We start from the raw sequence: 16,133 nt of genomic DNA, 5'->3' as shown, positions 1-16,133 counted from the left end.
TGATTTGTGGACCATAAATCACTATACATTTTTGCTGCACATTGTCCTATTATAATTGATAGATTTTCTCTATAAGGACGCACACTGCATAATGGAGACACACTGATAAATTAGAGCTCCGCTAGGCACTAATATCTACCATTTAAGAGGGGAAAGTTGTACAGTGGGATTCTTCTCGGGGGAGTCTTATATTTCTATGTGTGACCTGCTGATTAGTTGCACACTCATTTTTCTCCAAAGTCTAAAGATGAGCATCATGGAGTCTGACATTGACATTGAGTTTGCTTGAGGTTTTACTCCAGATCTCACTGGGATCATAACATATAAAGTGACCAGAAATGCTTGTAAAGGACAGAAACAATCCGGACTTTAACATCCCACTGAGTTTTGACAGTTGTGTGCACTGACTTTTATCGGGGGAACTGGACAGTTAACAAGCAATTAAGGTAAACATATAATTTGACACCTATTTGCAATCAAAAGCTGTGCAATTACGAGATGGTAAAACCCCTTCAACCTGAAAAGCCCCAAACTGGCGCAGATGTGCCTCGTGCGGCAGCGGGAACACCTGATTAAAGACCGAGTTCAGACAGATTCCCACGTCTCCGCCATAGGAATTTCCTCATAATTAACATTTTAGCAAGGTCAGTGCCTCCGTGCCACTTGATTTAATAGCACTCGTGTTTTCAAAGTCTTTTAAAGGGAGGTGAAACACTTCCCATCTCTTTTGTTGTTGAAGTCAAAGGTAAATTACTGTATTTTTATAGAGACTCATCAAAATTAGATGATGCTAACTAACACGCCTTCATCCTCAAAAACCATGTAATACCATGTAATTCTGTAAAACTTTAATGCTATCCTGAGCAGGGCGGGATTCACAATATCGATTAATATACAGTTGATGATGCTGATGCCTGAACAAAACATCACTAAACAGAGTAATTTGTAGTGCACTGGTCCAATAACCACAATAAACTTTGTTCTTTCTTACTTTTGATGTCAATCAATGTTTCAGCTTTCAAATTTGTCAATTTTATCATGAGATTCAAACAATCTCATGTTTGAATCAACAACAGAAAATGAGCTAAAATATGTTTCAAAAATATTTATTTTCTACTAACGTATTTTGGCTATTTTTGTATTTTTATAAATTATATTTTAAAAACTTATTATTTTACTTTATTTGACCCTCTAACTCTAGCACTCTCAAATCTAATTCTATTTTTATCTATATGTTTACTTTTTTATAGAATTTTCGAACAGTTTTTTTTAAAGAGCCTCTTACTGTACACTAGCTTTCTCTTTTTCTACTCTTTTGTCTTGTTTTACTTTTATTGTAAAAGCCTCTAACGCTAATGTTCTGTCGACTTGTTTCTTTTTATTGATTTTATTGGTTTTGATTGTCCTCATTTGTAAGTCGCTTTGTATAAAGTCTACTAAATGTAAATAAATATTTTACATTTGAAGAATTATATTTGTTGAAACACATTTGTAAATAAATTAATAAATAAATCTTGATGTAGGTTACTGTATACGATTGGAAATATATGTTCTTCTTGCCCCTGAATTAAATTTTCACTGAAAAAAATGCTATTAAATTTTTTTAAGGTAAGTGGTTGCAAACATTTAAATGAACAAATTTAGTTGAAAGTTAAATAAATTTAAATGGATTATTTTGCTATATACAGTATATGCACTATATGATTATATATTTTTTTTGTCTTAACCCATTAGTAATGTTTGATTATTTGATAATTTATTAGATTATTAATTAATGCATATTTGAATAAGTCTGTCGTTAAATCCGACAGCCACTGTTTACATATTTTAACAACGAAAAATACATGTATAGGCTAATTAAAAAAGTTGACATTGTGTCCAATTTAACAGCTTTTTATGTGTTGCGTTCATCATTATATATTTACTAGCTGTTCAGTTTAGACTTTTGTTCATTTTAACTTTATAAAGAGGTTATAATGGTGTGGTTTTTATAGCAACTTTTTTATTATATAATGTTTCTGTTCTGTTTTGTTGCTAAAATATGAATATTTAAATGGTGGCTGTCTGATTTCATGACATATTTATTCAAACATGCATTAAATAAGATATCACTAACAGTTTAAGAAAAAAATATAAGTATATTATAGTAGGCTCCTTCTATAGTTTACAGCTTTAGCAGAGAGATTGTTTTCCTTAGGAAAAATTGACGTACTGTACCTGATATAGATCCAAAATCAATATTAAAATGAATCAAGAGCTTGTGAATCGGAATTGAAACGATTTCTGTCAGTATCTAGCCCTAATATTGGATCACTTCTTGGTCTTGGTCTAAAAGCTTGGCCCTGAAGCAAAACTAGTAGAGATCTGACATAGATGACTCAATTCCACCATGTTCTGCAAGCTTTTCTGGTTTATCCATCTAATGTTTCCCTTCGGACTGGACCGCTCTTCATTAGTGGGTGTTTTCATCTGTGCTAACAAGCTCATCCGTTTCGTTTCCAAGTCTGAATAGATGCAGTCCAGAAGCACACACCGGCCCAGAGGTCTTGGCAAAGGGCTTTTTACTTACCGCCAACTTTTTAATGAGATGACCACTAAATATTCCCTCCATACCGGTCTGTTTTGTTCCTTAAAACTTGGTTTGGAGCTTCGGATATCACATGTTTGACCACCTAGTCCATCTAATTCTGTGCAAATTGACACGTGCATAATATTATTGATGATCCCAATGATGTAACTGGCAACGAGAACCTCATCAGTTTTCCTCATTAAGCCCGAGTTCCTGTTTAAATTAAAGCTCTTGAGCTAATCGTCAACCAGGTGCTGCGTGGAGGCCAGATGCAAATAGTGTCACCTTAACTAAAACAATGACAAAATCACCGTGATGAATAGTCCTCATTTTAAAAAGCATATGGGTTTCTCGTAGCAACCAGTGTTTTCCTCTTAATGACATTACACATTACTCAAATTGATCTGTTTCAAGGTTTGTGGCGTCTCATTGTCATAAACTAATTACAGAGCGTGCTCGTCTGCTATGCTAATGGCTCGACGTATTCCAGTCACACTAAATAAACAGCACGGCATAATTGCAGCGCTGAGGATTGGCAGGCGTGATTAATATTATTCAGAGTGCTGGATTCTTAGGCTAATGGAGGATCACGTTCTGTATAGTTGTGATGGCACGGCAGTCTCAGTGGTGCGAAGGTACTGATGGGGTGGCTTAAAGAACGAAACGCCAAGACTGGTTGTCTTTAAGCAAAATTTCGCTTTTGTTGAATGTCTTAAAGGCCTCTTGGAATCATTTAGTATGTTGGCATACTACATTAATATTGATGCAGAAAGTTAATAGGTATGCCTGTATTTTTGGCAGTGTATTGGAAGTTTGGGGGAGGGGCATTCTCATTCTAGAAAGCATTTGATTGGATGAAAATTTGCAAAAATTATGCCCTTGAGTGCAGAATGCCATTAATATTTAAAAGAAAGAAACTACATTTTGTAAGTGGAAGTCTGCTAAAAGATGAGTTTGCTTCCATGGTGGTGACCTCAAAACTAACAAACGTGGACTAAAAGCCGCAAACCACCCATTATTGCTTTTCTCTTTGCATGAACTCGAAACAAACTTGAGAAAACTGAATTTTGTCATGTGCTTGTGAAAAGCAAGTATGAATTATGGTCTTGTAAGGCCCTGGGGCACAAACCAGCCCAATGCCATTTTTCTAAATATAAAATATATTCCCCACATATCGTAAAAAATACTGCTCGTACCACACAATCATTCATTGTGCTCGTTTTTTTGTTTATTGTATTTCTACACTTTATACAAACATTTATATTTATTTATTAAATTTACATATTCAAAATATTTAATACTATTTGATTATATAATTACATAATGTGTATGTGTGTGTATATATAATTATCTAATTTATTGAATCTTAATTTGTTTAATTAATATAATTTATTAAATAATTATTCATGTTATTTGTGTATTTTTTTATTAATTGTATAACATAATTGTGCAATATTAATTAATATCTTACTAAATTTAGTTTTTTCATTATATATAATTTAGTGCGAATTATAAAATTTAATGATATTTAATAAAATTTGATTATTAATTTATCTAATTGAATTTCCGTCTAAAATCCTCATATAGGCTTTTAATGCCTCTCAACTCATCACAAGGTGGCATCTGTACCATCTCATAATGTCAACACGATTTTGTCTATAAAGGAGCATAAATGGATGTGCTGTTTCACCCTGAGTTTTTTTTTTTTTTGTAAACATCTGATAAGAATAATAATTTTTTATGGTTGTTTCCATAGATTTTTGTTAAGATTAGCAGAAGGATGGTGGATGATATCACCCGATGGAGATCAGGTGTGAATTAGCTACTAGCAGGGAGGATATTCAGCATTTCTCTCGCGGCTAGATCTTTGAGGATAAAACGTCCACCTCACAACCTGCCAAGAGCGTTTACTGATGTCGTCATTGTTGACGTCTAATCTCTTAGCTCAAACATTTAGCCTACAAGGTTATCCAACGCTCCTATCTGTGACTTTCAGATCACACATCTCTTCTTCTGTTCCCAGCATGCCAGCTGCTGCTGAAATGAGAAAAATAGTTGGTAGGATCATAAAGTCTTGAGGGACTGAATATACTGCAACTCTCTGTCCTTGTGTGTAAATGTCTTCGTGAAAACATACTTGAGAATATCAAGTGCTATATGCACATACAGTATATAATATCTTTCCAGTTTGGTCAATGATGCACAAACTATTAAATGCAAGTTTTACAACAACAAAAACTTCATTCACCTTGAATATGATGATGCACGGTTTATGTAATTGGATTATCATAATAATCAGTACATTTATGCAAACAACATAAAATGTTTTGTGAAAAACTGCTAGTAAAGGTGTGTAATGTTAACCGTCTGCGATAATACCGTAATTGTTGTTTTGATAGAGTATGTCATTCACTTTGCAAAAAACAAACCAAAACATGTCTTGAGAGTCCAAAAGCCTTCACTGTGTGCTGAAGCCTATTAGAATGCAGTTAGAATACCCCATAATTAAAAAAAAGCAAAAAATCCATGTATGGATTTAGTGATATATGATATAGTTAAGCTAAATTACGTAAGCAAGAGTGCAAAACCAGAATGTAAAATTTAGTGAGTTACATTTTTTTGTTTCACCAATGAAAGTAGATTTCCAGACAAAGCCGGAGACTCAGAGCAACACTGCAGTGTTTCGTTCCTGAACGAATCTGTTTGAGTCAGTGACTGAACAATCCATTCATAAAGACAGCAGTTGCATTCGAAATCGCATGCTCTTATGAGTAGATACTTGTTTTGAATAAGTCATAATTTTGCAACTGCTAAAAAGTGTATTCCAAATAATATGAATTTGTGTAGTATGAATGTAATCTGGATATACTACAACATCCAGGATGTTGTCATTGTCACATAACCTACCAGCGCCAGTTGCGTCACATCACTGCCTTTCATAAATCCTCTCCTGTGGCCTCATGGGATAGTAAAGTGCCTATCATATGCACTCTTCAGAATGAACCCGGAAGTGGTAGGTCATCTGGGTACATTTTGTCTACCCTTCTATGACTACCGTGAATTCGGACATACTTCTTTTGTCATATACTCTTTTTTTGCCTACTATATTTTAGAGAAGTATGTGATTTTGGATGCAGCCAGCCACATGCTTCTTTTCTAAATGAATCAGTATTTTTGAAAAAAATATTTGAATGATTTAATAAATTGCTCATTAAGGGACTTGCCACCATCTACTGGTGGTTTTAGTGTCATATTTAGGCTGGCCGCACACTAGACGATTTTCAAATCTCAAAAGGAAGATTTCAACCGATTTTTAGCCTTATAATCCTCTGAACGTGCACACTATTAGACCAGACCATGAGACCACACACTTGATGATTGTAGGAACGATTTCACAGTGACACGAGATCTCATGGACACTCGCGAGATCAAACGAGATCCTAGAAATATAGAATATTTCTTTGGTTTTGAGACTTTAGTCTTTGCAACTTCAGGGATCTTATCTATGCGCGAACAGCTTGTAACACTCCAAAGAGAAAGGAAAACTTGAAATCGCATCATATGACCCCTTTAATATCCAGCTAGGTCTCGCTTGGCTTTGGATAATAATGTGTGATGTTCTTAAAGCCTGTCACTGAGTGATTGTTCATATGATAATAGTTAAAATGCAGATTATAAAATTGCATATGGGGCATCTAAAAAAATATTTTTTTTAAAAATTGTTTATTGAAATAATCTCATCTTTTGGCAAAGCAATTGCATTTATTTTTTTCCCACCAATTATTTCTGTCTCAGAAGTTCTAAGAATCTTCAGTGGAATCATAAAAACAAACTAAAAACAAAATTGTTATATTCCTTACGGTTCCCATTCGTATGTAGCATGTTTATTTCTGTCGCTGCAGTCAATAACCTGAGCTGCATTGAAAGTCTTGATGGTGTGTTTGACAGAAATACCAAGCATTGATGTTCCTGGTCAGTTCTTTTGATGCATTTTTTATTATTGTGTTTTGGCTTCGTTTTTGACCTTGAATCACTGCGGATCACTTTCGTGTTTGTTAGAATACATCCAACTCTTTTAGATTATGAACTCGGCCTGGTTTGAACTTTTTGAAACTTGTTTTTCACAGCTTTAATAAACTACATATGGATCCTAATCCTGCAGGCATTCACAGAGCGGCGAGATGATGTTATACAGGAAGACGGCGGAGGCAGGAAGGGAAGGAGTGAAAGAGAAATCCTTTTTTAAGAATAGCTCCAGAGCCGAGCGACTTTTCCTGCAATAGGAAACCTGGAATGGGAGGGTGAAAGCCTCGCTAAAGCATTTGCTGACAGAAATTCAACCGTAATGGGGAAAAAAACACACACTTCTCACAGCCATTCCATGGCACTTTTCAGGACGCTCAGCCAGACTTCCTGTTTCCTCTTGAGATACTTCCTGTGGACACCAACAAACCGCTCTTCACATTTGAAGGGGTTTCTCCTCCTTTTGGCACTGTTTTTCCTATTCTTTAAAAACATAGAGGATCTTTATCTCCATGTGCTTTCTCTCCCATTCCCTCCACTTTCTATACATGTCTTTTATCAAGCATTCATCTTTCTTCTGGACTCTATAATTTGTGTTTATGAGTTGTCTCTGTCTTCTTTCAGCATTTAAGGTGTCAGAGTTCATGGGAAGGAAGCTGAACCCGTCATTGCAGGTGTGTATGATGAGGCACGACAGCATGATTATGGATGCAATGAGTATTAGACATTTTTTTTAAAGTAATCTTGTGTTTTGCTTTTATCATGTAATGTATTAAAAAATAAAATACATATATATATACATATATAGTTTTAATATTTCTATATGATCGATTTTTGTAATTATTTATTTTTAAATTAATACTGTAGTTCGCAATGTCTGTCTGAAAAATCTGCCCAAAAAGTACCATAATAATAGTGCCATATATAAGTCATCAAAAATGCCAAAATGCCATTGACGCACCAAAACTGGTGACTTAGTTCTGTGTGAAACCTAGCCTAAATGTGTCGTAAGTCTTCAGAAGTCTTGAAATAACCTGGACCACTTTTATGGTGCTTTTTTTTTTTTTGCCTTTTTGAGTAGTAGTGGTAAAAGCAGTAACATGTATTGTGTCCACATACTATTTGGTCCCATCATGTGACTGTTTCTGTTCTCGTTGGCCTAATTATTGCGCTTTAGCCTACAGGAAATAGGGATCTGTTTCCTAGAAGATATTGGGTTATAGTCTTTTTTGGTAATTCGACATGTCATGAGTCATGTAGATTACTGGTTGAGTCTTAGGCTTGCTTGGTTTGATTGATTGGTTGAAAGAAAGAGCCTCCTTTTCCACATTGTACCTTTGGGCTCGAGTCATGGTTTGCTTGCTTTGTCGATTACTTGTGTCAGCTGTTTACTGCTGAGTAACTGCATTATAGTATGAGAAACATGAACGAGAGCATGCAAAGATGCAAACTGTATCAATACCAATTTGCTTTGGCGATTTTTGACTGCTTGTTTTCATGCACATTGTAAATTGCATCCCAAACCAAAGAGACTGTGTAGTTTGCTGGTGCTCAACCAAATCTTGAAAGCTGTGACACTAACCAGACGAACTGAACTGACATCAAAGGGATGCTTTATCAAAAAGACGGATCAAACTGTTGACATCAAAAAGCTGGGGTGTGAAAGTGCACATAAAGGTGAAGCGTGTCATTCAGAATTGCAAAATGAATGACTTTTGCGTAACGCTCACTTGTACGTTAGTTGGTTTAATTTTGCACTTTCTCATCTAAAAGTAGATGCATTTCAAAAATCTGTTAAAAGCAAAGGAAATGAAAGTCGTTGAATAAATTTAAAATATATCATCATCAGAAAACTACAGTATGTGTAGTGTAAAAAAACCCTGTTCTCTGCCTTGCCATTGGTATGAAAAATAGATACCCACACCCCAGACTTATCTTATTGGTTGAGCCGGTTTAGCTGTGTCAGGCTAGTCAGGGTTAAACAACCACAACAACGGAGTCACTGTGTCTACACAGTTGAACGAACCTACTTATAGTCTCTACACTGGGATAGAAGAAAGGAAAACATCAGAAGAAACACCTTTAGGATGCTGTCATGCTCTTTGTAAAGTTGTATAGTTAGCAGGCCTGTTTGTGTTTTTAAAACACATGCACACACATTATTTATTGTGGGAAGCTGGCATGTTTCTGCTGACAGTCCTCTTGAGTTCTTTATTGAGGGCAACAGCTGGCTTGTATCTCACACCCAGACACACCCTCCAGTGGCACACTGATCTCTCTGTTTCTCTCTCTCTCACTCTGCCCCTTTTTTCTCCTCCACATGGACTCTCGGCCCCACATGAGTGCACAAAGAGAAGTCTATTTCCCTCCAAATTAGATTTGCTGGAGGAAAAAGGTTTGCGCTGTTGGAGTTCACCCAGACTGCAGTAATATTTAGCTTTCATGCGTGTGTGTGTTTGTAGTTCTGCGACATATCTAAACCTCACTGTATAGATCGGACAATGACTGGCGTCAGTTTCAGTGTTGGGAATCTAGCGAAGGGGATGCTGGAAAGTGCTGAATCGTGCCACTTTTGACCTGTTTGTGAAAACACTCTAGACTAAAGATGGACTTGAGCTCATGTTGCTGGAGGCTGAAATGTTGGGTAGGTGTTTTTTTAAGTTTATGAATGTATAATATAAAATATATGAATTACCATATTTTTATATATTATTTTTATACTTTAATATAATTTGTTTATATTTGTGAAAATTGAATTGAAAATAAAAGCTGTCATTATTTACTTTTTTCGTGAAGCACAAAAGGATAGTTTTGTGAGGAATATTCACGAAGCTGTTTTGAATATATTAACAGCTCTGTCCAAAAAATCTTTGATTGGGTTATTTTCCTGTTGTAATTAAATATAGAAATAATATACTTACAACCATAATTTTATACAATTTTAATACTTTTTTTATATATTTGTAATAATTTTTTACATGTTTCTGAAAATTTAATTTTAATTGTTTTGAAACATGCATGGAGAGTTGCTGATTAAATATTCATTACATTTTATTCTTGTATACATAAACAAATAACGTTGCCCACATCTGTCCAAAATAAATAAGTCAATAAAAATAAATAATGAAATAAATAAACGGCATCAAGAAGTATTATTTATGTCATTAACACCTTAATCGAACCTGGTGACAGTCTTTTCTAACCTAACATATAAGTTGGTTTTTGATTTATAAATATCAAAAACTTTCCTCTTTCAACTGTTGCTGTAAGTCTGGCTTCAGGGATTTTGATATCTTCTTTGCATTCATACATTAACCATTATGCAATAAACACTATGCAATATAATTTGCTAAGCAATTAAGAAATGGATTGAATTGAACTGAATGTAATCATGCACACATTAGTGGTTCAACTGAGATGTGTCCCTCAAACGCAGCTCATAATCGCATGCGATCATCTGAAGTGGAGATAAAAATCACAGAGGTTCCCCTAAAGGGAGAAACCGTGAAGCGAGATTCCCAGATTCCCTTTCCACATTTCTTTGAGCATGTTGTGGATTGCTGTGAATGGCAGTTGTCTGAAATAGCTGCAGGTGTGGGCCGTGCGCTGTGAGGAGAGAGCTGGCCCACTTTTGTTGTTTAATATAGACAGGTGGTGTAGTCTGAAATGAGACTGCAGCTGTTCCCCAGTCTCTCGATTTAATGCACATGTAATCTCATGTAAACCTGTGTGTGCATGTGGATGTGTGAAGATGTTGCTGGCAGTTAGGCAGCCTTTGGGCCCAGCAAAGTCCTGTGTTCCCCAGTGGGGGTTTTGCTTCGTCACAGCTGGTGTCTGCGCTGCTTCATGCTGATGCTGGCCTCGACTGCTGTGTGCTGGGGAACCGGCCAGTTAGTGAACGCAAGGCACTGTGATAGTGTTAATCTGATCGAATCTGCCATGGTGATTTATTTAATTCATAGCAATCATGCTGTGTCATGCATCTATTTTTATACTTTTTATATTGGGTTGTTAAAAAACTATCAATCTGATAATCCTATATTTTATTGGAGTTTGATAAAGGATGTTTAGGAAAAACTGAATAATATTATATATATATCAATACACTACTGCTCAAAAGTTTAGGGTCAGTAAGATTTTTGTCTCTTATGCTCACCAAGGCTGCATTTATATGATTAAAAATACAGTAAAAACAGTAATATTGTGAAATATTATTGCAATTTAAAACAAATGTTTTCTATTTGAATATATGTTAAAATGTAATGTATTCCTGTGATGCAAAGCTGAATTTTAAGCATCATTACTCCAATCTTCAGCGTCACATGATCCTTCAGAAACCAGTATACTATGCTGATTTGCTGCTCAAGAAACATTTCTGATTATTGCCAATTGTGTTGTTTAATATTTTTGTGAAAACTGACCAGAAACGTTTGAACGTTAGTTAATATGGCACAAATACATTTTCCTCATACTAAGAAAAATGTTAACAATTTAATAATTACACAATTAAGTTCCATCCCTGAAAGAAGCAGCCTGTGTGTGTGTGCGTGTGTGTGTGTGTTTGTTCTTTTAATCTCCTGGAAAATTCCACTCTAAAAATGTCTGTCTGGCCTCAAGAGGAGGGCAGTAAGTATAATTTGACGTCACACCACTGCCTCTTTATAAAATTTCTTTGTCGGTTGTGTGTTATTGATGCATGTGCATTCATGCGCACATGGATTTCTAGACAAAGTCATGGTGACCCGCTATTTATTCTGTCCATTTTTTGTATCGCATTCCTATTGAACATCCGGTTAGTGTAAAAATATGAGCGTGTCTGAGTTTGCCCAGCATGACGGCGCATTACAGAACAAATTGGCCACTTTGGGACATATCTAAATGACTCCCTCCGCCCCGCATTCACCACACACAGTAAATAAACGCTGCTTTTTGAAACGGGGCCATTAGTCCTGACGACTGACCATTACCCACACTGCTGTAGTGAGTTTTCAGCGCTCCCCCGCGTCGCTCCGCTGATTTATTACCGCCAGTCATATTGACCTTGTGGTTGTATGGGTTCAGATTTGTGCTGGTCACTTGCTTTATCGCAGCTCTAACTGAACTTTCAGGCATGGAGAGTGAGGTAAGTTTGATATTGAAATGCTTTTTAATTGCAAGATTCATGTGGTCCTCTTTGTGCTGTTTAGTGATTAGTAGTCGTTTGCAGGATAAAGTGCGAAAACCTTTCAGCCTATACATCCTGCTGATTCTTTTAATTCAGCACCTTATAAAATCAATCTCACCCTGTTGAACTGATGAATGATGCAAACCCTTTAAAAGATTCTGAGATCCCTTGGGGAGATGCGTGTCTGTGAGAAAAAAACCACTTGTCTAATGTCTCTATGTGTCGGTTTCTTGCAAAGCCAGCTTTAAAGGAATAGTTCACCCCAAACTAAAAGTTAGCTTACATGTCATTCCAAACCTGTATGACTCTCTGTCTTCCTTGGAACAAAACATAGTCATTTTGAAGCATCTTTACAGCCTAAAATGACAGTTCCTAGTCTGTCAAATTGCAAAGATTACACCATAAAAATGTCCCATACAGCCTGTTCACTGTATTCTATGGAAGCCCATTTTCTCCACCTAAGAAAGAAAACTGTGCTTTGGTAAATCAGAATTATGACATATTTGACATATGACATAGTATGACAAGTTGAGATAAAAGCATAATTATGAGAATAATTATGAGTCAAAATTAAGATTGACATAAAATAGTCAAAATTATGGATTAAAACGATTATGGGTTCAAATTAAAGGCATTATTATGAGTTAAAAAAGTGATAATTATGAAAAAAATCATAAGTGACCAGTTGGAATTGCAATGAAATGTTGATTATGACTTACATGAATGACTTATATATATAGACTTATGAATATATATATATATATATATATATATATATATATATATATATATATATATATATTATTATGAGATAAAATTAATGATATATTATGAGATAAAAATATAATTATGAGATACTAAGTCATAATTATGAAATAAAAAATTAAATGGAGATACAAATCATAATTAGATCATAATTATGAGAAAATCGATAGTCAATTATGTCATAATTGTATAAAATTAGATATTGAGATGTTGAAATTATGAGATAAAAAGTCAAAATTGTAACAAAAACCACTGTAAAGTCAATTAAAATATATATATATAAAAAAAATTAAGTTAAAAAGGTATTTATTACACATGTCAAAATGATGACATTATAATTAACAATAATTTTTTCTTATCTCATAATTATTATAGTATCTCATAATTATATATAATTTAATTTGTTACATTTATATAGCGCTTTTCTTGGTACTCAAAGCGCTTTACATAGAAGGGGGGGATCTCCTCAACCACCATCCATTTTAATCCCATAATTATGTAGATGGCAAACATATTAATTTGGACTTTTAGGTCATAATTATTATTTAACAAAGCATGACCCCCCCCCCCCCCCTTCTGTGGTAGAAATGGGCTTCTATAATCCATGTCTTCGGCATCTGCATAGTAGCTTTTGTGAGGAACGCAACTTTATTTACATCACCTCCTCTGGAGATTTCAACTGGTGTTCATTTTTGTGTTTTTATTGTGTTGCACCATGGCTTTGATGCACCATATCAAATATGCAGAATGTAAAATTAATTTTGAAAGCTGCAGCAGAGGGGAGGATTTTCAATTAATAATGGGGTCTGTTCTTCATAAAAAGTCTTGTGACTTTTTTTGGATTTTCAGATCTCTCATTATACAGGTTTGGAACAGCATGAGGTGGAGTAAATGATGACAGAATTTTCCTTTTTGGGTGAATTGTCCCTTTAACCAGATACATTTGCTCAGTTCATTTGCAGAACCGGAGGCACTTAGACTCGATGTGATCTTCAGCTCAGATAGTGACATGTGCTCAGCCAATAAGCAGATGTGAAACAGATAGACTGTGGCCTCATCGATCCAGCGCTGACTTGAATAATAGCCAGGCTGCTTTTTACCCTGAAAGGAGAGAGCTGTTCCAGTTTCTGGACTTCTTGGTGTGTGATTGAGCTTTCATGCCAGCAATCGCTCCTCGCTATCTGTCCCGCCCACCATCTCAGGGGACTCTGGTCCAGAGACGCCCAAAACAGCAGCCATAACCTGAGGAAATGTTGATGTGTAAACACGGCCGTGACTGGGAGTTTCCCGGTCTGAGATCAGTGAACTATGATAAGTGTGTGAGGGTTCGGCCGTGGGAAGCAGATTGGCTTATTCTCAGAAACAGACGCTTTTTGATGTGGTGCGGGCTTCTTCTGAAGTGCCTGATCTCTTGCTCTACCGCTGTGGTTGTGTTTTTAGATGAGCCACTGGGATTTAGGGATGGGTCATTATGGCCGACTGGTCATCCTACAAATGACTCATTAGTTAGTAAGGTCGGCTCGTTCTGATATTTTCAGTGGTGCTGCTTTAAAGGAACACTCCACATTTTACAACTTCTTGAACTTCTTTTTGAATCCATTCAGCCGATCTCTGGGTCTGGCGGTAGCACTTTTACCTTACCTTAGCATAGATCATTGAATCAGATTAGACCATTAGACCGATTCAATGATCTATGCTAAGCTAAGCTAAAAGTGCTACCGCCAGACCCGGAGATCGGCTGAATGGATTCAAAAACAGTAAAACTCAACTGTTTAACTCTAGGAGAGTTGTAAAATGAGCCTATATTTTTTTTAAAAAGTGGAGTGTTCCTTTAATTGGTATGTATATTGTGCTTCAGCTATTAGACCGTTTTGCATGGTTAAACCCTTTTTTATAAAGGGTAGGAAGGCTGAATAGTTGACTACTTGATCAGATTTGATCATTTAGAACAGCGATTTTTGCACTTTTTGATGCCAAAGACCTTCAAATATGAAGATTATCCTGCAAACGGTGCAATTCCTAAATTATAATTTCTGTTTCAAATAAATGCTGTTCTTTTGAACTCTCTAGAATCTTGAAAAAAAATGTCAGTTTTCACAAAAATATGAGGCGGCACAACTGTTTTCAAGATTGTAATAATAATAATCAGAAATGTTTCTTGAGCAGCAGATCAGCATATTAGAGTGATTTCTGAAGGATCATGTGACGCTGAAGACTGGAGTAATGATGCTCAAAATTCAGATTTGCATCAAAGAAATAAATAAAATTTGTACAATACATTCACATTGAAGAGAGTTATTTAAAATTGTAATAATATTTCACAATATCACTGTTTTTACTGCATTTTTGATCAAATAAATGCAGCCTTAGCGAGCAAAGGAGACATTCAGAAACATTTAAAAAACATTAAAACGTTCAAAAAACGTTGAAGTACACAATCTTTAAATGGTATTACCAAACCTTTGAATGGTATTTTATTTATTTAATGGTATTTTTGTTTTGTTTCATTTAGTTTTTTGTTTTGTTTTGTTTTGTTTTGTGTTTTGTGTTTTGTGTTTTGTTTTGTGTTTTGTGTTTTGTGTTTTGTTTTGTGTTTTGTGTTTTGTTTTGTTTTGTGTTTTGTGTTTTGTGTTTTGTTCTGTTTTGTGTTTTGTGTTTTGTGTTTTGTGTTTTGTGTTTTGTGTTTTGTGTTTTGTTTTGTGTTTTGTGTTTTGTGTTTTGTTTTGTTTTGTGTTTTGTGTTTTGTTTTGTGTTTTGTGTTTTGTTTTGTTTTGTTTTGTTTTGTTTTGTTTTGTTTTGTTTTGTGTTTTGTGTTTTGTGTTTTGTTTTGTGTTTTGTGTTTTGTTTTGTGTTTTGTGTTTTGTTTTGTTTTGTTTTGTTTTGTTTTGTTTTGTTTTGTTTTGTTTTGTGTTTTGTGTTTTGTGTTTTGTTTTGTGTTGTGTTTTGTGTTTTGTTTTGTGTTTTGTTTTGTGTTTTGTGTTTTGTGTTTTGTTTTGTTTTGTGTTGTGTTGTGTTTTGTGTTTTGTGTTTTGTTTTGTGTTGTGTTGTGTTGTGTTTTGTGTTGTGTTGTGTTGTGTTGTGTTTTGTTTTGTTTTGTTTTGTGTTTTGTTTTGTTTTGTGTTGTGTTGTGTTGTGTTGTGTTTTGTGTTGTGTTGTGTTGTGTTGTGTTTTGTTTTGTTTTGTGTTTTGTGTTTTGTGTTTTGTTTTGTTTTGTGTTTTGTGTTTTGTGTTTTGTTCTGTTTTGTGTTTTGTGTTTTGTGTTTTGTGTTTTGTTTTGTGTTTTGTGTTTTGTGTTTTGTTTTGTTTTGTGTTTTGTGTTTTGTTTTGTGTTTTGTGTTTTGTTTTGTTTTGTTTTGTTTTGTTTTGTTTTGTTTTGTTTTGTGTTTTGTGTTTTGTGTTTTGTTTTGTGTTTTGTGTTTTGTTTTGTTTTGTTTTGTGTTTTGTGTTTTGTTTTGTGTTTTGTTTTGTGTTTTGTGTTTTGTGTTTTGTTTTGTTTTGTGTTGTGTTGTGTTTTGTGTTTTGTGTTTTGTGTTTTGTTTTGTGTTGTGTTGTGTTGTGTTGTGTTTTGTGTTGTGTTGTGTTGTGTTGTGTTTTGTTTTGTTTTGTTTTGTG

At 34.9% G+C, this 16,133-nt stretch overlaps 1 protein-coding gene across 4 annotated transcripts in view; it reads left to right on the top strand.

Annotated features, from left to right (window-relative positions):
- The first annotated feature begins 9,082 nt into the window (after positions 1 to 9,082).
- inpp4b (inositol polyphosphate-4-phosphatase type II B) overlaps positions 9,083 to 16,133 on the top strand; it is a 163,354-nt gene continuing 156,303 nt past the window's right edge. Inside the window, exon 1 of one of the 4 annotated variants that reach the window (XM_079421359.1) lies at positions 9,083 to 9,236. In XM_079421359.1, the coding sequence (XP_079277485.1) occupies positions 9,198 to 9,236 (39 nt within the window). In that variant the 5' untranslated portion in view covers positions 9,083 to 9,197. Of the gene's footprint in view, positions 9,237 to 13,723; positions 14,036 to 16,133 lie in introns of those variants that run through there. The other 3 variants (XM_079421361.1, XM_079421360.1, XM_079421358.1) reach the window with 3 other exon arrangements.

The sequence above is a fragment of the Barbus barbus genome (assembly GCF_936440315.1).
Source record: "Barbus barbus genome assembly, chromosome: 7".
Classification (NCBI taxonomy): Eukaryota; Metazoa; Chordata; class Actinopteri; order Cypriniformes; family Cyprinidae; genus Barbus; species Barbus barbus.
The sequence above is the reverse complement of the archived record's forward strand: the minus strand, read 5'-3'. Positions and strand labels throughout refer to the sequence as shown.